The sequence below is a fragment of the Ascaphus truei genome, chromosome 1 (assembly GCF_040206685.1).
Source record: "Ascaphus truei isolate aAscTru1 chromosome 1, aAscTru1.hap1, whole genome shotgun sequence".
NCBI lineage: Eukaryota > Metazoa > Chordata > Amphibia > Anura > Ascaphidae > Ascaphus > Ascaphus truei.
Window position 1 is genome coordinate 44,108,180 of NC_134483.1, and position 23,980 is coordinate 44,132,159.

At 44.1% G+C, this 23,980-nt stretch overlaps 1 protein-coding gene across 15 annotated transcripts in view; it reads left to right on the forward strand.

The window, feature by feature from the left end:
* NEDD4L (NEDD4 like E3 ubiquitin protein ligase) overlaps positions 1 to 23,980 on the forward strand; it is a 506,193-nt gene that overhangs the window by 382,426 nt on the left and 99,787 nt on the right. For all 15 annotated transcript variants that reach the window (XM_075587127.1, XM_075587140.1, XM_075587156.1 and 12 more), the window contains 3 exons: positions 13,275 to 13,325; positions 21,038 to 21,099; positions 21,678 to 21,780. In XM_075587127.1, coding sequence (XP_075443242.1) covers positions 13,275 to 13,325; positions 21,038 to 21,099; positions 21,678 to 21,780 — 216 coding nt within the window. The remainder of the gene's footprint in view (positions 1 to 13,274; positions 13,326 to 21,037; positions 21,100 to 21,677; positions 21,781 to 23,980) is intronic.

A 23,980-nucleotide genomic window follows, 5' to 3' on the forward strand; every position in this document is an offset into this window, starting at 1 on the left:
CACCTGAGTGCCACAGCCTCTCTGGCTTATAGCTATCATGGGACCGGTCATCGACGTAATCAGTGTCACTGGTTACTGGAACGGACGGGGGAGTCCGGTTCTGTTCCTCTGCCAGCCAAATCATGTTTAGTGCGCCACAGAAGCACAGAATGCAAATTCCCCTACAAACAATCGAGAAAGCCAATGACACAGCCACCATGTTAGAAGGCATCTAAAGGTTTATAGTATTAAGCCACTCCAAAATGTACATTTATTTCTTAGAGTTGGCACCCGGGGTTCTCAGAGCAGAACAGCGCTGTCTTTTAGCTCCAAGTACCCATCTATTTAAAGATGGTGCCCGCGATCATTCAAAAGGAAGCACTTCCAGTTGGCCCACAGTATGGTGGCGATTTTGTTGCCCCAGCAAAGAGGGTAAAAAACTTTTAACTAAAACCGCAAATATCTAGACAAAAGGGGCCCCCAGAGCTAAAAAATAGAATGGTTCAGCTCCGAATAAACCCCCTAATTTCAATCCTGTTAAAAAAAAAAAAAAAAAAAGTTTCACCAAGAAAAGGAAAACGAAAAGCTTAATTTATCTCATTTTTTACCGAAGAGCAATTTCTTTTTTACCCACATACCGTACTTTCCATCGTACATTTGCAATTCGTCTTTGGAAATTACCAATGCAGTGGGTCTCAACCCTTTTCTACAGGAGTGGACAACTCCAGTATTCGAAGACTGATTGAGCCATCTGTGCTGAAGCAGGGATATCCTAAAAACCTGACCTGTTAGTGGCCATTGAGGACTGGAGTTACATACCCCTGCTTTAATAACAGGGCATAGATGTAATCTCAGGGAGCCAATAATAACATTGGAATGAGTAAACATTGAGTTTACGTTGAAATTATCGAGTTTATTTACATCGTTTCATAGGATGCGATGAAATCAGATTTGTTTTCTTTCTTTTTTTTTTATCTTGATCAACATTGTATACATCCATACTAATGCTGTGCTTATAGTGCCGGTGACGTCACGCTGCGGTCGCTTGAAAAATCAAATTGTGATGACTTCCAGCGATCGCGAACAAGCCGCCGTGTCGTTTCTACTATAAGCGCATGCGACGGCGGCAATACATTTGTTTTGCCGCAACATCGCGTCTCTGTCGCCGGCACTATAAGCGCAGCCTGAAGTAGCACCAGATATTGATTAGATTGGAGACTGAAGAAGGAATCTGCAGATAGCAGTGAAGAACAATATTTCCATTAAGATAAGAACACATCTGTTTGTCGGGTCAGATTTGTTATAACTCGGTAACATGCCAAGTAAAGTTCCAGAAGCAGTTGTTCACACTTGGCTAGTTTATTCCCCACACTTGGCAATGAGTTTTCGGTGCATATAGGTGTAACGGTTATTTCATTTCACAAAACAGCTGTCTTCAACATCTCTGATTTATAGAGTAGATGCAATTTAGGAGGCCTGTTGTTTCTTTAGAGGATATATTTTTCTGTTGCTACCATCTTTTATCTTTTTCCTTCTTCAGTTTTTACCTTTCTTTTTATGCATCCGCATGTTTTTTCGTTTTCCTAAACCAAAGAGACACATACTGTCTGCAATCAGTTTCTGCCCTTGCTAAAAGCCAGTAGCAATCCTTGTCCTCACAGGAGAAGATCCATATTGTCCATTAGTTGGTGGAAGCACGGGTGGCATACGTGAAGAGGCTCTGAATCTTTCAGGGATAATTGTGTACATTTTTTGTTTTTCATTTACCGTATTTTCCGGCGTATAAGACGACCCCCAACTTTTCCAGTTAAAATATAGAGTTTGGGATATACTCGCCGTATAAGACAACCCCTCTTCCAACGCACACACCAACCAAATAAAAATTAAAAAAACATCAGATTTGATTTCAATATATTAATTTTCATTCGAATGCTTATGACATGCAGGTACTTAGCAGGAAAACTGTCACTTATAAACATAAGGCTGTTTGTCATGAAACATGTAAACATAAAACAGTGCAAGTGGATTAAACTTTTCCTAATTAACTCTAAAGCTGAAAGGAAGGATAAGACAATAAACCCATGGGAGCTGCCATGCTGTTTGTTTTCTAAGCTGTCAACCAAACTGGAACTGATGATGATAGGAGGAAGATAACAAACAATAGAGAGAGAGAAAGTGCCGGGCAAGTCCCTGGCGAGTTAGCAACGCCCATCATAACTGCAAGCTACGGTATTTTTACAGGTTTTGCTGGCGTGACAGTTTCCCTTTAAAAGCCTTCAAAATCCTCCTGTTCGTGATCTGATACCATAAGTACATCAATGACATATTGTGATACATTTGCAAGGCAGTCATTGTATGGATCGAATTCCGTATCAGATGGTGTGGTCTCAGCTTCGGCTTCCTCTTCCTCTTGCCACAAGTAGTCGTCCCCCATACCATCTAATGAATTTGATATGCCGCACTTCTTGAAAGACTTGATTACTGTTTCTGCATCAATATCATTCCAGGCTTTTATGACAAACTTGCACAAAACATCCAACTGTGGAGCACACATGTTTCCTCCTTTTGTGAATGACTTTTCGCCGCTAACCATCCATTCATTCCACTGTTCTCGAATGCGATCTTTAAATGGCTTGTTTAGGCACACATCCAGTGGCTGTACCAACGATGTCAATCCTGCAGGAATAACTGCCGCATCTGTGTTTAGTCTTGCAAGCCTTTGCTTGGTGCTGGGAGTTAAATGAGCCCTGAACATATCCCACACCAGTAGACTACGTTTTTGAATAAGTGCACCTTGTCGCCTGCTCCATACATTATCAAGCCATAGCTTTACCCCTTCTTCATCCATCCAGCCTTTTTCATTCACATGTACAAAACAACCAACAGGGAACTTGAGTTTCGGCATTGTTTTTCTTTTAAAAATAATCACTGGTCTCAGTTTGGCGCCATCAGCTGTGCATCCTAGTACCACTGTAAAACTGGACTTCTCATGTCCTGTTGATTTAATTAAAATTGTTTTTACACCTTTTTGATGGACAGTTTTATTTCCAACCATATCAAAATTCATTGGAGTTTCATCCATATTTCCAATACTACTTAACGCATAGCCATGTTTAGTGCGCTGTTGTATTACGTATCGATGGAAACTACTTACTTTGCTATCAAGATCTGCAGGTAATTTTTGGGCAATTTTAGTCTTTTGCCTCAATACCATATTATGCCTTCCCATGAATCTAGTACATCAGGATACAGTGGCCTTAAATCTGTTGCTGTGATCTGGGTTAGATTTGGCCCACTGAAGTGCAAACAAACGTATTTTATTTCGTGTCACCACATAACCGTTTTGGCGATGCTCATTCACCATGTCTGCTACATGTTCTTTGAGTTCTGGCCAATGTGGGGTGCCTCTTCTTAATGCACACTTACTCCTTGGCATACTCTTTAATGCTTTTTCATTTGCTTTCCAGTCCCGAACCATCTTTTCTGTTACTCCATATTGTCTTGCAGCAGCGCAGTTATTATGTTCCATGGCAAAGTTTACAACTTTAAGTTTGAAACTGGCTTCATATTTCTTTCTTCTTGCTGGTGGAGCCATGATGGGGTTTTGACTGTTGGACATTTGTATACTGTACTGTATGTACTGGTGCTATACTGTATGAACAGGTACAGATACTGGTGCTATACTGTATGAACAGGTACAGATACTGGTGCTATACTGTATGAACAGGTACAGATACTGGTGCTATACTGTATGAACAGGTACAGATACTGGTGCTATACTGTATGAACAGGTACAGATACTGGTGCTGTACTGTATGAACAGGTACAGATACTGGTGCTGTACTGTATGTGGTACCCAGTATACAACAACCAGCCAATCACGGCAAGCGATTTACCTTACCGCCGATTGGTTGGTTGTTGTATACAAAACCTGCTTGGATTGGTCAGCTCTCCCTGCCTGCCCTGCCCTCCCTGTCTCCAAGACTATCAGAGCGGTAGCGCAAACACGCCTCTTTCACCCGTCTGGCCCGCCCTTGTATCCTATTACCTCCTTCTCTGCCTCTCAGATCTTGCACATGCGCGCCTGCGCCGCGGCATTACGCATCATTACGGGCTGGCGCCGAACGTGGCCGTGCGCCAGCCCATCCTAGCCGCATCTTCCCCTCCCCCTTCCTTTCCCCTCGCGACCCCTGCTTGTTCCGCCCCGCTCCACGCTCCAAAAAATAAAATACCCCCTTACCTGCAGCCTCCTTCGGGGATGCCTGGCGTTTTCGGGGATGCCTGGCGTCCTCGGGATGCCTGGCACACGTGACCGGCGCCCGGCTGACGCGCGACACGCCGGAAAAAATAAACAAGGAAGCCGCGTCTGCCCGCACTTTGCCGGCGTATAAGACGATACCCGGCGTATAAGACGACCCCCGACTTTTGAGAAGATTTTCCTGGGTTAAAAAGTCGTCTTATACGCCGGAATATACGGTAAATCAGTAACTGATCCCAATAGTGCATTTAGAAATCAATTCAAATTACGTTGCAGCTTTGATCCAAAAACGTAGATCTTTTATTCTCTCCCCCCCTCCCCCCCCAAAGAAAATTCTAAATATGGAAAAGGTCTGGATATTTGTGTCTTCTGTGGTTTCTATGGCAATCATGGGTGACCACATTTAATCCATTCCCAGTAGATATTTGAAGTACTATTTTAGTAATAGAATTGCCAAAAAGAAAAACAAAAGTAGACTCGTCCAGGTATGAGTTCTTTTAATATGTTGAAGTCCTGAGCATCTGCATCACTAGCAAAGGTTTGTATTAGTCAGTGGCAGACATATCGGTACAGCATGTGTTTCTACAACAACCCTTATTGCTCATTGAATATACGTGGGCAGTGGCTGTGTTGAAGGGTATCTGTTTTGTTATTATCATTATGATTGCACACCTAGGTAAAACGGTTTTAAACATGTTTACGACTTTTTATAATTTCTTTGTTGATGTTTTTCATAATGTTCAATGTATCTGCTGCTGCCTCCTAAATAGCAATTTACGTAAATGCATGAAGGAGTTATTAAGTACGTTGGTAATGTAGGAGTTCCAACACCACCAAGCTGTCTGCTAATAGCATGTTTAGCTATTTGTCACACTCAATTTGGCGACTTGTTCAGGTGTCTTTAAGGAGCAGTGTGATGAATGGCACTGTACTTCATTCCACTGCACTGCCTTTGTTTGAATCAACTAAATTTACTACGTCAAAGGAAGTGGTATTGCCTAAAAAAAATACATAGATACAGGGTGGGCGAGAAATAACTGACACATTTATATTTAATGTAGAAATAGCAAGTTAATCAAATGAGAGTATGTATCATACAAAACAGCAGTTTCAGGAGAATGCTTGAGCATTTTATAAGGCCTATGTCTTGAAAAAAAAACTTTAATTGAGCACTGTTTTCATGTATGCATTGACGCACTCGAACAACTATGTTATGCATCCCTTTCCTTGAGGTTTCATGTGGAATACGGGCTATTTCCTGTTCAAATCTTGAATAGTCCTTGGTCTTGTATGGTAGACAGTTGATTTAAGGCAGGCCTGCACAACTCGTAAAGCGAGAGGGGCCGAACTGCTCCAAGGAAAAAAAATTTGGGCCGCACGGGTAAAATAATAATAATCATCATCATCATCATCTCTCCTCCAGCACCTCTCATCATCATCCTCATATATCTCCCCCAGCACCCCTCATCATTATCCTCATATCTCCCCCAGAACCCCTCACTATCAACCTTTGCGATACTCCCCATCTATCTCTCATACCCCCATCTCTCCCCCTCACCCACACACATAATACTCCCTCTCCACATCACACACATCCCACCCCCGTGCACACCACACACATCCCACCCCCCCTGCACCTCACATCCTTCTCCCCCTGTGCACCTCACATCCTTCTCCCCCCCTGCACCTCACATCACTCTCCCCCCCTGCACCTCACATCACTCTCCCCCTGCACCTCACATCACTCTCCCCCCTGCACCTCACATCACTCTCCCCCCTGCACCTCACATCACTCTCCCCCCCTGCACCTCACATCACTCCCCCCTGCACCTCACATCACTCTCCCCCCCTGCACCTCACATCACTCTCCCCCCTGCACCTCACATCACTCTCCCCCCCTGCACCTCACATCACTCTCCCCCCCTGCACCTCACATCACTCTCCCCCCTGCACCTCACATCACTCTCCCCCCTGCACCTCACATCATTCTCCCCCCCTGCACCTCACATCACTCTCCCCCCCTGCACCTCACATCACTCTCCCCCCTGCACCTCACATCACTCTCCCCCCCTGCACCTCACATCACTCTCCCCCCCTGCACCTCACATCACTCTCCCCCCCTGCACCTCACATCACTCTCCCCCCTGCACCTCACATCACTCTCCCCCCTGCACCTCACATCACTCTCCCCCCTTGCACCGCACATCATTCTCCCCCCTTGCACCTCACATCATTCTCCCCCCTTGCACCTCACATCATTCTCCCCCCTTGCACCTCCAATGACCCCCCTTCACCTCCAATGACCCCCCCTTCACCTCCAATCACCCCTGCACCTCACATCCCCCCTCCTGCACATCACCTCCCCTGCACATCACCCCCCTTCACCTCACCCCCCTGCACCTCACCTCAATGCACCTCACCTCACCCCCCTGCACCTCACCTCAATGCACCTCACCTCAATGCACCTCACCTCACCCGCCTCCACCTCACATCACCCCCCTTGCACATATCCACGTTGGGAGCAGGGAGGGGGGGGAGCGGCCGCAGAAAAGCTCAACTGGCTGTGACTTCCCCCTCCGTCCCACGTTGCGAGGGGGGGAGCAGGGATGGGGGAAGCGGGCCCTGCGCATGCACCTGGGACCACTGGGAATCGCCGCCATTTTTTTTAAAAAACTTTTTTTTAAATTTATTTATTAAACTGGCGCCTGGCCGGACTGAAAGCGCGGGCCGTATGTTGTGCAGGCCTGATTTAAGGTATTCCCACAAGACAAAATCGGGTGCTGTTAAGTCCGGACTTCTGGTTGGCTATGGAACATCTCCAAATTGTGAAAAAAGAGGATGTGGAAAAAGGTCCTTCAGGAGTGTTATTGATGCACATGCAGTACATGTAGCTTCCCTGTCTTGTTGGAACCATGTTCTTTAGTTTTTGAGCAAGACAATTGCTTATCATTTCTTGATATCGCTCAAATGTCACTAACAGTTTCTTCATTGGCATTGGAAAAAATAACTGCAGCCCAATAAATGCCACACCACACAGTGAAACACTCTCGCTATTTGTCCACTCAACCATTTTAGTTAATCTTACATGGGTCCTTTATAATCTGAAATAAAAAGAATATTAACTTAAAAAAAAAACAATTTATCATACATTTAAAATATTAGTTATTTCTCGCCCACCCTGTGTGTATGTATATATATATGTGTGTGTGTATGTATATATGTGTGTGTGTGTGTGTGTGTGTGTGTGTGTGTGTGTGTGTGTGTGTGTGTGTGTGTATATATATATATATATATATGTGTGTGTGTGTATATATGTATATATATATATATGTATATGTGTGGGTGTGTGTATATATATATATGTGTGTGTGTGTGTGTGTGTGTGTATATATATGTGTGTGTGTGTGTATATATATATGTGTATATATATGTGTGTATATATGTGTGTATATATATATGTGTGTGTATATATGTGTGTGTGTATATATATATATATATATATATATATATATATATATATATATATATATATATATATATATATATATATATATATATATATATACTGAGTTAAGTTATGGTGAGTAAAAAAAGTGACAAAAACCCTCCACAGCAAAGCAAATATACAAATGTAAATACAACTGTATGCTCATCTGCATGTCTTAGGCAGGTCTGCAACCCCGCCTTTCACCATTATCACCCAGCACACAGCACTTCCACTGCAGCAAGGGATTCTGGGAAATGACATGCAAATGAGCACACAGTGCCACTTTTTGCTTCAAAAACCATTTTTAACATGGTTCCCTATAGGCTTAAGCTTGCTGCATGGTCACATATATATATATATATATATATATATATATATATATATATATATATATATATACATACCATTAAATTTTAAGTTATGGTGGGTGAAAAGGGCAACTAAAAACCTCCACCGTTTGCATATAGCCAATAAAGAATATCACTTGTGAGCTCATTCACATGTCCGACAGGTCTGCACACTTGCCTTTCAACCATTATCACCTAGCACACAGTGCTCCCACTGCAGCAAGGGATTCTGGAAAATGACATGCAAATGAGCACACAATGTGTCACCTTTTGCCTGGAATATCCATACACATGGAGCCCATTTAAGATATATATATATATTTATATATATATATATATATATATATATATATATACACACACAGTGGTCGACAAATCACCAAAAAATCTACTCGCCGCCTAGTACCACACGTGTGCTGCTTGGGTCAATAGGAGCTCGCCACGATGTTAAATCTACTCGCCCGGGGCGAGCAAATGTATAGGTTTGTCGAACACTATATATATATATATATACATGTAGAGGTATCAGTACCGTGTTAGCCGAGCTTCAATAATCAAAAAATAAATAGATGATACCGTTCTGTGGCTAACGAAATGCTTTTATTTGTGCGAGCTTTCGAGATACACTGATCTCTTCTTCCGGCGATGTTACAATGACAATGTTCACAATGTTTTTACAATGTTACAATGTTCGCCGGAAGAAGAGATCAGTGCATCTCAAAAGCATTTCGTTAGCCACAGAATGGTATCATCTATTTATTTTTTGATTATATATATATATATATTTAAAAGCTGTGTTTAAAACAGCATGCATTGGCTTGAGGATTGGCTTGTGTAATACGAGCTTGAGACAAAAGGTGGCACTGAGTGCTCATTTGCATGTCATTTCCCAGAATCCCTTGCTGCAGTGGAAGTGCTGTATGCTGGGTGACAATGGGGAAAGACAGGGTTGCAGACCTGTCTAAGACATGCAAATGAACATACAGTAATATTTACAGTTGCTTTATGCTTTACTGTGGAGGGTTTTTGTCACTTTTTTTACCCACCATAACCTTAATGACAGTGGTGATTACCTAGTCTAGTCTCAAACCTGCTAGCCATTAAGACCAGCCTCACACTGATGATACCCATCAAGGTTGAAACATGTATGTGAGTAGGTCTAATGGCTTTGCATCTCATCCCAGCCTCTGTTTAAAAGCTGTGTTTAAAACAGCATGCATTGGCTTGAGGATTGGCTTGTGTAATACGAGCTTGAGACAAAAGGTGGCACTGAGTGCTCATTTGCATGTCATTTCCCAGACTCCCTTGCTGCAGTGGAAGTGCTGTATGCTGGGTGACAATGGGGAAAGACAGGGTTGCAGACCTGTCTAAGACATGCAAATGAACATACAGTAATATTTACAGTTGCTATATATATATATATATATATATATATATATATATATATATATATATATATATATGTATATATATATATATATATATATATATGTATGTATGTATGTATATATATATATATGTAAACCGTGTAATATATATATATATATATATATATATATATATATATATATATATATATATATATATATATACACTGTTTACGTAATTATTCTCAATACTGCTTATCGAGCCATATCATGGATTTTTGGGGGGATATTAAGAGCTTTGTCTGAAACATGGTTTTTCATTAAGGACCACTTAGACCTGTTGAGATGTGATATAAGATTACTAAGAAATGTTGATGGGTATACTCTATGTAATTTGTTTTGTGACTATCTGATAACTGATTAAAGTGCCCTATTTGTGCATATGACCTTTTTGGTGTCCTTTGATAAGTTGAAGTTGTACAGTATGTATTTTTGGAAGCTGTATTTCTCTTCAGTGCACTTTGATTTTGACTTTTGTTCTCTTATTTTGAATATTTTGTTGTCAACATTATTTGGTTCTGATACATTGTTTGAGTATACTGCATCAAAACATATTCATATTTTGTTGGAATTTTTTTTTTTAATTTTGCTATTGAGCGTAGTAATTCCAACCTGTCTGTACAGTAAATGAAAAACACAAACCTACCCAGCGGCAAAATCACAGGCAAGGCAGGAAGGGCCATTCTCTAGCACCTTTCTTTCAATCAAACTTCTTCACATTATGAATTCACAAATGACAGTTCTCAATGTTATTCAGTGGAATATGTCAATGCCCTCGCTGAACACGTAACGACAAATTGAGACTAATATTGTATTGGGACATTGCAGGCTCTCTTTAGGACAGCACAAGGTTAGAGTAACGTTTCGAAGGTTGTTACCCCTCCCTTGGGTGTAAAACAAGCCCAGAAGCATGATCAACTTTGTTTCCAAAAGTCTCCTGCACACACTAGTCTTCTTGCCTTGGAAGGGGGGTGGTTGAGAATTCCGTGACTGGCTTCCAGCAATTACAGTGTTTTCTCCTGACTAAGAGTCGCAGGAAAAGAACAGAGGAGGCAGTGACTGCGAGAGACAATACCAGTGACAATGGACAGAGGAGACTGAAGCAAGAGGGAAGTGGTTAATGGCATATCTAGTGTTCTAAGAAATACAAAGTTATCATTCCTATAATGTATGCACTGTATAATCTTTATTTGGACTGTATATCGCCATCCATATACATAGTGCTTCATAGCAGTGAAAGATGCAACGATACGACATGGGTACAATACCCAATGCATAAAGGGGATACTGTAAGTGCTTCAAACATAAAAGTAAACAGTAGGAGAATGAGTCCCCTGTCCCGAAGAGCTTACAATCTAAGCGTGACATACTCCGTCATATAAGCTCCTACTGAACAGGTCCCTCTGAATGTGGTTAGGAATTAAATGTATATCTGATGCAAAGATCATTTTAAAAAGCCAGAGCCCAGTACTTGTCCTATGATCATCCCTTTTCCTGCTCTCCCTACACTTTCAGTGTGCGGGAGAAGAAAGTCACTGAGAGGGGGACGTCTTTAACCCTTTCAGTGCCAGAGGGAACGGCCACCTCTGTGGCCGTGGCCCCCCCGACACTGACGGATCACGTGATCACTTCTGGGTTCCGGCAGCCAGACTGTGGGTGACGGGTACGATCAGTCTCTTCAGTGTAGACCGTGATCAGTGGTCCACGAAGGATTGCTGATTGGGAGCAGCCCCTAAAGCACGAGCAAATCGCCATGATGTACTGCAGGGGTGGCCAACTCCAGTCCTGAAGGGCCACCTGGGTCAATGGCTGGGCCACCTGGGTCAATGACTAAGCCACCTGTGGTAAAGTAGGGATAGCCTTAAACCTGGTCAATTGGTAACCCTTGAGGGCTGGTATTGGCCACTCCTGATGTACAGGGTATGTCGCCGCTATGTTGGCACTTTTTGATGACTCTGTAAACACCCGAGCAATGAAATTTACTCAATCAATATTAAGCCAACGTCTTGTAATTGTATAAACGGTAAATAATACTTTTTTCTCACATAGGAGAGGGAGCGGCTCAGTGAGTAAAAGACACTGACTGGCACTGAGAGTCTGAAGCAGGGGAGCCTGGTTCAATTCCCGGTGTCGGCTCCTTGTGACCTTGGGCAAGTCACGTTATCCCTGTGCCTCAGGCACCAAAACCATAGATTGTAAGCTCCACGGGGCAGGGACCTGTGCCTGCAAAATGTCTTTGTAAAGCGCTGCGTACAATTAGCAGCGCTATACAAGAACATGCTATTATTATTATTATTATTATGACATATGCTGTACAGTAAGTGAATCAGGCACCAATTGGGTTAAATAGAAAAATGAGGGCCTATGGGGAGCATCAGTGTTCAGCCTACTGTGCTCAGGGAGTTAGGGCTGCTGGACAATCTGCACAGCGATGGGAGGCTCACTTGTTTATCAAGAAATGATGTCACTTATGTGGAGCATTAATCTTTTGAAAGTCAGCACCAATGTCCCAGTCTCTTCCCCTGCAGACATTCCCCTTCTGTCCTGATTTATATGTTTGCAAATAGGTTGACTGATAACTTGGAGCAAAATTCAGAAGGGTGTGAAATGTGATGACTGGTGTGTACTAGTAAGTTCATGATCTAAATACCACCAGTCACACATCATTTGTGCGGCTTTATGCCGGCATCAGCACCGGTAATGTTTCACTGTACTGGTTCTCCTAAGCTGCCTTTCTCTGCGGCAGAGTAATGTTCCAGTTTGCCAGGAACCCCATACAGTGATCAGCAAAATACCTGCTATTTCTAGCGTCATTCATCGTTTTATTGCTGTGGACTTGAAAAAGAAGTCCTCCATGTTTGACTTCGTGTTTTTCAGTTGTGCTTAGCAAAATAGTGTGCAATATTTTATTTATAGCTCTATAAATATATATTGATAGTAATGCATAGCTGCACAATGTTAATAGAGAGGGAAAAAATGAATAAAACATTTTTGAGAGAATAAATACCATATATTTAATGATTAATCCTCTCTGCTCTCTCTAAGGCTGAGATTGTAGTCTGTGCGATGGGCTCCCATCGCGAACAACAAACCTCAATCCTACGAGGCCGCCCATTGTGCGTGAAATTGTGCGCACGACGGCGCGAACGCGTTTTGGGAAGACAGAAAATGTTGTATTTTTCAAGCGACAGCCGCGTCACGTGAGCAAAGCAAAGGAGGGCGAACCACGGCCACGCCTCCCCATCGCCTGAACCACTATGCGCACAAATTGCTTGAGTGACGGGTGCGCGCGCCAGTGCGGCTTATAATCTCAGCATTAAGATAAACGTGCTGTTTCTTCCTACTATTGTGAAGTCAGTCTGCTGTCATCAGTAGTGATGTGAATCCTTTTTACATTGTGTACTCTGGTACTGCAGCCTTAATGATAATAAAATACTTCACTGGGTATTTAACGCTTTTGCTGGCAGCTGCCATTCACACACATTAAGCAAACTAAGGCTGCCATGATAACTCCTACAGGCAGTGGAAACAATATGAAGTTTGGGGGGTGGGTGGTGGGGTGGAGAAAAGGAGAAAATTCTGTATCATAGCATATCAAATATGTTCTACTTCCATTGTAATTTCTGGGGACACTGCTACTTTATAATCATGTGACCTACTCATTTAAGAACTTCGTGCTCCTTTCCCGTAGAAAAAATCACCCACTGTTGTCAGAAGGTTAGAGTTGTATGTGTTATGAATTGCATATTTATACCTTATGTTATTTTTATTCACAGACTAGAGATGACTTCTTGGGTCAAGTTGATGTGCCTCTAAACCACTTACCGGTAATATTTCCAGCGTGCTCCCTTCAGTTTTCATTCTTTGTTTTATATGTGCAATTATTAGTGTTAGCTGGAGAATTACTGCTGCACTTATTTCACAAGCTCGTAGATGAACTCTGACGACCTGAAACTGTGCGTCGGAGAATGTTTAGCCTTCAGGTTGCACCAGGAACACATTGCTTTGCACGTCTGGCAGGTAATGTGGTTAAGTAAATGAATAAGTCCCAGCCTGCAGGAATATCACTTCTTTATAGCTTAACTGTTTCCCAGAAAGACTAGCAGTTCTATAACTACTGTACGAATCCCAGGTACATGCTGGTACTGTGTTTTTTTTCACCTCACTAGAATAATTATCATCTGTACCAGCACTGGCAGCTGTCAGATTTTATTTACAAGACTCTGATTTACCACCGGCACAAAGCTATATAATTCTTAATGCAATACAATTTTTATTATCACACAATTATTTTATATTTGATGGGGATTTTTATCTCCAGACATGTGGTACCGCTATGGGTACTAGTTTTGCCCCCTCCTATGCCAACCTTTTTTTAGGTTGTTGGGAGTCGGTCCACGTGTTTGGAGATAAAAATCCGTTTAGACACTTTATCACCTTCTACAAACGGTATATTGATGATCTTATTTTTATTTGGAATGGGGATGAGCACTCACTTTTATTATTTATTGAACTCCTTAATAGTAATGAATTAAATTTGAAGTTAGAAAAAGCAGGATATTCAGTGCTCGTGCTGTATAGAAATGTGGATAGTCCCTTTGCAGCATGCACATAGAGCGTCTCCCCGAAAGCTCCTACTTCAAGGTGATCCCCGCTGAAACGGGGGGAGGACACCCTGCAAAACAAGGTGAAAAAAATGCACAAATGCGCACCAGGGATTAGTAATAGGTAATTTATTAAAAATGTACACAGATACTGAGGGGATCCAACCCCACCTCAGATGAAGGGCTAAGCAGCTAAGGCTCAGTACCATTAGAGAGTACCTCCAATTATAACTAAACCCTAAGCTGCACAGCATACAGTTTACAATAAAAATTCATAAGGAATAAAACATGAAACAAACATGAAAAAAGGAACACTATCTAACGATTTGTGATGAAACCGCCATAGGATAAAACAACTGGCAAGGGGAGACGGACACTCACACTGAGACAGGTAGCGGGCTCGCGGTGACTGCAGAGGATCCGGATCTCGGCACCGCGAAGATGGAAAATACCGCTGCTGTCTCCTGCAGGCTCCGTCACAGCTTACCAGCAAACACGCGCAGGATGACCTGTCGTGACCTCTACGCGTTTTGCACCACGTGCTTCGTTTCGCACCACATGTTTGTTTCATGTTTTATTCCTTATGCATTTTTATTGTAAACTGTATGCTGTGCAGCTTAGGGTTTAGTTATAATTGGAGGTACTCTCTAATGCAGGGGTGGGGAACCTTTTTTCTGCCAAGGGCCATTTTGATATTTTTAAAATCATCTTCATTAATTATCAACTTCAAAATTAGCCTGCTGTATTTGGTCAAACATGTAATTAACTCACCCCTAATGTGATGGCTGGAACTGCTTCTCTTTGGGTGACTATGACTGACTGCGGGTTGGTGTCTGTGCACACGCACACACGCACACACGCACACACGCACACACGCACACAGAAATCGGGCAGGGGGGAGGGAAATCAGACTCTCAGACCCACTCTCTCTCTCAGACTCTTAGACCCACTCTCTCTCTCAGACTCTCAGACCCACTCTCTCTCTCAGACTCTCAGACCCACTCTCTCTCTCTCAGACTCTCAGACCCACTATCTCTCTCAGACTCTCAGACCCACTCTCTCTCTCTCAGACTCTCAGACCCACTCTCTCTCAGACTCTCAGACCCACACTCTCTCTCAGACTCGCAGACCCACACTCTCTCTCAGACTCGCAGACCCACACTCTCTCTCAGACTCGCAGACCCACACTCTCTCAGACTCGCAGACCCACACTCTCTCTCAGACTCGCAGACCCACACTCTCTCTCAGACCCACTCTCTCTCAGACTCTCAGACCCACTCTCTCTCAGACTCTCAGACCCACTCTCTCTCAGACTCTTAGACCCACTCACTCTCTCTCTCAGACCCACTCTCTCTCTCTCAGACCCACTCTCTCTCTCTCAGACCCACTCTCTCTCTCTCAGACCCACTCTCTCTCTCTCAGACCCACTCTCTCTCTCAGACCCACTCTCTCTCTCAGACCCACTCTCTCTCTCAGACCCACTCTCTCTCTCTCAGACCCACTCTCTCTCTCTCAGACCCACTCTCTCTCTCTCTCAGACCCTCTCTCTCTCTCTCTCTCTCTCTCTCTCTCTCTCTCTCTCTCTCAGACCCACTCTCTCTCTCTCAGACCCACTCTCTCTCAGACTCGCAGACCCACACTCTCTCTCAGACTCGCAGACCCACACTCTCTCAGACTCTCTGACCCACTCTCTCTCTCAGACCCACTCTCTCTCTCTCTCTCTCTCTCTCTCTCAGACCCACTCTCTCTCTCTCTCAGACCCACTCTCTCTCTCTCAGACCCACTCTCTCTCTCAGACCCACTCTCTCTCTCAGACCCACTCTCTCTCTCTCTCTCAGACCAACTCTCTCTCTCAGACCCACTCTCTCTCTCTCTCTCTCAGACCCACTCTCTCTCTCTCTCTCTCTCTCTCTCTCTCTCTCTCTCTCTCTCTCTCTCTCTCAGACCCACTCTCTCTCTGACCCACTCTCTCTCTCTCTGACCCACTCTCTCTCTGACCCACTCTCTCTCTGTGACCCACTCTCTCTCTCTCTGACCCACTCTCTCTCTCTGACCCACTCTCTCTCTCTGACCCACTCTCTCTCTCTGACACACTCTCTCTCTCAGACACACTCTCTCTCTCAGACACACTCTCTCTCTCTCTCAGACACACTCTCTCTCTCTCTCAGACACACTCTCTCTCTCTCTCAGACACACTCTCTCTCAGACACACTCTCTCTCAGACACACTCTCTCTCAGACACACTCTCTCTCAGACACATACACACACACTCTCTCAGACACACACACTCTCAGACACACACACACACACTCTCGGACACACACACACTCTCAGACACACGCACACTCTCAGACACACACACACACACACACACACACACACACACACACACACACACACACACACACACTCTCAGACACACACAGGGGGAGGGAAATCTGATTGGGGGGGGGGGATCGTAGCAGGTGCCCTCCGCAACTGCTGCTCGGTGTGGGGAGAAGGAGGACCGTGTAAGTGCGCAAGGGGGGGGGGGGGAATCTGAGCAGGGGGGATTGGAGCAGGTGCCCTCCTCCGCAACTGCTACACGGTGTGGGGAAGAGGGCTGTGTAAGTGCACGGGGGGGGGGCGGAGCAGGGCGGGATCGGAGCAGGTACCCTCCACAACTGCTGCCCCGTGTGGGGAGGAGGAGGAGAGGCGGTAGTGAGGTGTCTCTCCCACCGCAGACTCGTTCTTCTATCCCCCAAGCCTCTTATACCCCCTCCCCCCCCCCCATCCCCCACTCCTCTCCCCCCCCGGAGCGCTGCTTACCCGCGCCGCCCTGGTGATACTCAGGTACTTAATCACCTCAGGCGGCTGCTGCCACACACAGACAGTGACGTACAAACACAGTGACCGTGACACAGACCGTGAAACACACACACACACAGACAGTGACAGTGAGATACACACACACACACACAGAGACAGTGAGACACACAGAGACCGTGAGACACACACACACACACACAGAGACCGTGAGACACACACACACACACAGAGACCGTGAGACACACACACACACAGAGACAGTGACACACACACACACACACAGAGACAATGACACACACAGAGACAGTGACACACACACACACAGAGACACACACACACACACACACACACACACACAGACACACACACAGAGACATTGACACACACACACACACACACACAGAGACATTGACACACACACACACACACACACACACACAGTGACATTGACACACACACACACATTGACACACACACACACACACACACACACACACACACACACACACACACACACATAGTGACATTGACACACACACACACACACACACACACACACACACACACACACACACACACACACACACACACACACACACACACACACACACACACACAGTGAGATTGACACACACACACACACACACACACACACACACACACAGTGACATTGACACACACACACACACACACACACACACACACACACACACAGTGACATTGACACACACACACACACACACACACGCACGCACGCACGCACACACACAATGACTGAGACAGACACACGCACACACACAAAGACACACAGTGACACACACACAATAAGCCCACCTCTGCAAACACACACAAAAATAATGCATCTCCCCCCTTGGGGTGGGTAAGGTGCCTGGGAGGAGGTATAAGGGGGCATGTGGGTTACCTGGGGCCTGGGAATGGGCTGCTGGAGTTGCATAGGTAGCCAGTGCAGCTGAGAGACTGGCAGGCCCGCGGAGCCTAAAGGGAGGGACAGGGAGGCGGAGCCTAATCAGCTGGAGGAGAGAAGGGAGGGGGGCAGTGCTGTAGGAAGAGGCGGGCCAAAAAAAAATGTGGCAGAGTGACAGCACGGGCAGCCAATCAGGAAAGGGGGAGTTGTAAAAAAAAAAAAAATTTTTTTTTTTTTTTAAACCTTTCTCTCAGGCTTGCTTCCCGGGGGCCGGACCAAATGACTTCGCGGGCCTTACACGGCCCACGGGCTGGACGTTCCCCACCCCTGCTCTAATGGTACTGAGCCGTAGCTGCTTAGCCCTTCATCTGAGGTGGGGTTGGATCCCCTCAGTATCCGTTTACATTTTTAATAAATTACCTATTACTAATCCCTGGTGCGCATTTGTGCATTTTTTTCACCTAAATTTGAAGTTCACTGTTAATGACGATTTTCACCATATTCACTTTCTAGATTTATTATTATTTATTGATATGCACAAAAATATCACTACCACGGTGTATCGTAAAGTTAATTCACGTAACACATTTCTGCGTGCTGACAGCTGCCATCCCAGATCACTCATAAGAGGAATTCCAAAAGGCCAAATGATAAGACTAAAGAGAATTTGTACGAACAACGAAGATTTTATGACTAAGTCCCTTGATCTGTTGGAGCACTTTGAGGCTAGAGGCTATTCAAAAAAAGATCTGGATAAAACATTTTCGCGAGGTACAAATGATAGACAGAAGTGTTCTCTTGGATAGATCAATTAAAAGACAAGTAAAAAACTTTCAATCTCCATACTTTATTGTACAACATAATGATCAAGCCTCAATCATCAAAAACATAGTCAGGAAACATTGGGCAGTGTTGGCTGCTGATCCGGTTTTACACTCTATTTATGAGGAAGGCCCTAGATTAGTTTTCAGAAAGGCGAAAACCATTGATAATCATGTTTCCGCAAGCATGTTTGCTTCAGAGAAAACGTCATCTAAGACTTTACCCAGGGGTAGCTTTGTCTGCTCCAAATGCAAGGCATGCAAATATATGGAACAACGTTCCGAATTTTCTTCAAACAGAACGGGTAACAAATTTCGTGTGAATTCTTTCATCAATTGTGACACCACTTTTGTGGTTTATCTGTTAAAATGTGGTTGCGGTAAACAGTACATTGGACGGACCAGGTGTCTGAAGGTTCGCATCCTTGAACACCTACGCCTTATCATTAAAAGAGATATTAATCATGCAGTGTCCCATCATTTCACAAATTGTAGTCTGGGCAGTGTTAATAATTTAACTTTCCAGGGTATGGAACACATACCGTGTCCAGTAAGAGGGGGTAATAGACTTAATATCCTAAATAAAAGGGAATTATTTTGGATTTTTATGCTACAAACACGTACCCCTCATGGTTTAAATTCTGATTGGGACATAGGACCATTACTCTTTGACACCTGATAATGTTTATTCTCTTTCTTTGTTCCCTTTTTTGGTTGCTTCAATATTATATGATATATTGTTCAAATGTTATAAAATATGTAATTCTTCTGAAATCGTTGTTATATTCTATAGCTTTTTACAGGATGTCAATTTATGAATTATTCCATCTCCAAACACTCTCACTTGTATTTAAGCATGTACGTCACTGGACAACCCATATGTTATTTAACATTATTTATATGATACAAATATTGCCCTGATTTTGATGCTTGCCCTAATCAAGTGACATTTCATGGCTAATTATAATGTTAAAGAGTGTTTTCAAAAATATATCCGTTATCGGTCTAATTTTTCAATTTCTGTATGTGCAGTGGGTTTAATGAATTCAGTAATAATGTCTTAAGTATTAGGTACTCATATTATCTTTTCAATGAATATATATCAACTACTGTTTTCTGACTGCTCAATGCATAACCATTTTTACTACGATATTCATGGTTGAGGTCAAAAGATGTTTATTTAACATTGTATTTGATTATTTATTTAATCGTTTTTTATTAGGTTTTTTATGTGTTTTTTATATGTTTGTGTATTTCTGTTTTTTCCTTTTTCTTTTGATATTGTCCCTTTGGAATGTTATGGTCAAATAAAGTTGTGATTTTTTTCTATATTGTGGTCAGTGACGCACACGAGTAATACACCTTGCGTCGCGAGACGTGGTGACGTCGCGTCTATGGGCACGTTGAGGTCACATGCCTGTTACCGCCTGTGGTGGTTGCGACTGGCATCCATTGGCCACTGAAGTTTCGGTGATCGATGGGTCTCTTTGTCGCTCCTCCTGCTGGCGCTCCAGGGCTGTGATTCACACGTGGGTGTGACGCGTCCTAACGTGATGATGCATGACGTCTCCGTCACGTGACGCACACGGAAGTGTTGGCGATTGGCGTGTGTGGGTCTGTATTACATATAAATATCACTCCTTATGGGTTAGTAGTTATTCACCTTGAGAAAGGACTTGTGATAGTCCGAAACGCGTTGGTGTGGTTTTCTGTTCTTTATCCATTAAAATAAGCTTTAATTTTTATTATGGGAACGCATCCTTGTACTTTTTTCTGGCTTTGCCAGTTTTGGATCTAGTGCTCCGTTTTTCTTCCTCGTTTTGCTCAGTGTGCCAGCACTGAGAATGAATTATTTCCTCTTTTTCATCATAATTCTTCTTTTGAGACAGAACCACTTAATCATCCAATTTCACCTCCCTGTACAGTATGTGGAATTAATCGTAGAGATGTCATTTCATTTGCTACTTTATTTATTGATAAATATGATGGAGGAAATCGCATGGTTTCATTCTGTCTAGGAAAATAATTGCATGGAACAGTCCGCATTAAAAACCAAAAGTCCCTGTGTGAACGCATTATGTTGTAGTCACCTTCAGCTCTGATAGGTCACTGACCTATTGAATCTCGCTGATTAAAAAGCATTCTCATATTTCCAGTATTTGTGACTTGATTAGTGAAATCCCTGTCTCCAAAATCTTCAACTGAAGTGACTTCTCTTAGTCCAGGAACAAAAATGTAACCCATTAAGATCCTTGGTAGCAATGTTGTGCCAATAATTATGTATCGACCGTCCCCTTGTCAGGACAATGCTTGCATGTTGTGGCAAAGTTTAATCCTTTAAAAGAATGAAGAAGTTAAAAAGTGACTTTCCTTGTTAACAGACAGAAGATCCAACAATGGAAAGACCATACACATTCAAAGATTTCTTACTCCGACCAAGAAGGTGAGTATTACCAGACAGGTAGCCATTAAATGATGTAGAGGAAAGTACCTGATTTCATAAAATAATCTTGTGTATCTGTAGGGTTGCCAGGTGTCCAGAATTGAACTGGACTGTCCTGTATTTGGACACACTGTCCAGTAAAAAAATAGAGGTAATAATGGACATGTATGTGTCCGGTATTACCTCTCTGGACATAGTGACCTGACCAGCTTGGGGATCGTGGGATTTCCCAGAGCAGGGAGAGAGCAGGGCTGTTGCTTGAGGGCTGGGTCGCTTCCTACATCTAGATTGGCTGCATTACCGGCAGCAGCTAATCAGGAGAAGGTGTCAGGAGCCTGAGAGTGGGGCCAAGGAGAGGAGGAAACTGCATGGAGCAGAGAACGGAGAGAGAGGTGTGTGTGTCTCGATCATGTTGTGTGTGTGTGTGTGTGTGTGTGTGTGTGTGTATGTGTCAAGCACGTTGCACCTTTAACCATTGTGTCCAGTATTTTTGGAGAAGCCACCTGGCAACCCTATGTGTATGAGGCAGACGTTGTACATTATCACTTAGATACTTCTATCTGTTCTTTCATTTATAGCCACAAATCTCGGGTTAAGGGTTTCTTGAGACTGAAGATGGCTTACATGCCAAAGAACGAGGGACAAGAAGAAGAAAGTAATGAGCAAAGAGAAGAAGCAGAGGTAACGTTTGTTTTACAAATTGAACTCTTTGGGTAATGATGCCAATCTTACAAAGCCCAACATGTTCCTCCAACATAATCTTATGTGTAACATTCTCCATTAAGTATAAAATGCACATGACATATATGTGTGTGTGTGTATATATATATATAGAGAGAGAGAGAGAGATCGAGAGAGAGAGAGAGATCGAGATCGATCAGTACCGTGTTAGCCGAGCTTCAATAATCAAAAAATAAATAGATGATACCGTTCTGTGGCTAACGAAATGCTTTTATTTGTGCGAGCTTTCGAGATACTCTGATCTCTTCTTCCGGCGATGTTACAATGAATGAAGCAAAAGGTTACTTAAAAACCAGTGTCTCTTGGAATGTTATCTGTGCTGTTCCTTCCCCCGGTGTGGATGAGATTTATGGCTAGAGGTGTCAAAAGGTAATGAAAGCAAGTGAGGAAAGAGTGTGTATGTGTATCAGTGTGAATAAAAATGAATGGGGAGCCCACAGTATATACAGTGCTTTACACAAGGTGTGTGTGGAGTGGGAGTGGATATAAATGGTGTGGGTGGGTGTGGAAATGTGAGAGTTTGTAGCACAACTAAAAGTGTGTGTGGATGCTTAGTGGTCCCTATTGGTGTATAGGGATGGAAAAACAAGGAGTATTAGTATGTGTGAGAGACAGCTGTGTGTGCATACATATAGCACAGTGTGTACAGACATGGCCTTTAGCGCTCATGGGACGAGAGTTCACTAGTGTCAGTAATGACTCATAAAATTTCGATCTCTGTTTAGGCCACTGCTAAGTGTCCCGAACAGTTGCATAAATTTGTATTCATGCAACCGTCTCTGATTATACACACACACACACACACACACACACACACACACACACACACACACACACACACACACACACACACACACACACACACACACACACACACACACACACACACACACACACACACAGGTTGTAAACATAGTGGAGCCTGAACTACAAGTACCGAGAGACCCGCGGGGAAAGGACCATAATACGCCGGTCTGTTGCTGGCCCCAGTTTATTTGTCCCTAATTGGAGCCTGCAATTACTTACAACCCCAGGATCCGACTCCACACAGAGGGGTTGACCAGGTAGGGGACCAGCGACCTGCAGCACAGGGAAAGGAGATGGTAAGGGTACACACTGACACACACTTACGCACACTCACACACACTTACACACACTCACAGACACTTACACACACTCACACACACTCTCACACACTTACACACACCAGCACCCGCTCCCCCCCCCTCCTCCTGCGCAGGCAGCGGGGACAACGGTGGGGAGAAGGTGAAGCCCGGACCGGAGGGGCATCCCCCCTCCCATCTCCTGTCACGCGGTGACGGGGAAGCCGGGACCGGTGGGGCATCCCCCCTCCCATCTCCTGTCACGCGGTGACGGGGAAGCCGGGACCGGAGGGGCATCCCCCCTCCCATCTCCTGTCACACGGTGACAGGGGGAAGCGGGAACCGATGGGACATCCCCGCTCCCATCTCCTTCACCGCGGCCTGTCACGCGGTGACAGGGGGAAGCGGGAACCGGAGGGACATCCCCGCTCCCATCTCCTTCACCGCGGCCTGTCACGCGGTGACAGGGGGAAGCGGGGACCGGAGGGACATCCCCGCTCCCATCTCCTTCACCGCGGCCTGTCACGCGGTGACAGGTGGAAGCGGGGACCGGAGGGACATCCCCGCTCCCATCTCCTTCACCGCGGGGTGAATATGCGCTAAAGCGGCGGCCATTTTTTTCCCGCGACCCCGTTACTAAGGCGGTAGTCTCGGGGTGGACCCCGAGGACCGCGTTATAACGGGGTTTACCTGTATGTGTGTGTGTGTGTGTGTGTGTGTGTGTGTGTGTGTGTGTGTGTGTGTGTATGTATATATATATGTGTGTGTGTGTGTGTGTGTGTGTGTGTGTGTATATATATATATATATATAGTTATAGTACAGGTGTGTGTGTGTGTGTGTGTGTGTGTGTGTGTGTGTGTGTGTGTGTGTGTGTGTATATATATATATATATATACACACACACACATACTGTACTATATATATATATATATATATATATATATATATATATATATATATATATATATATTCCGTGTGTGTGTGTGTGTGTGTGTGTGTGTGTGTGTGTGTGTGTGTGTGTGTGTGTATGTATATA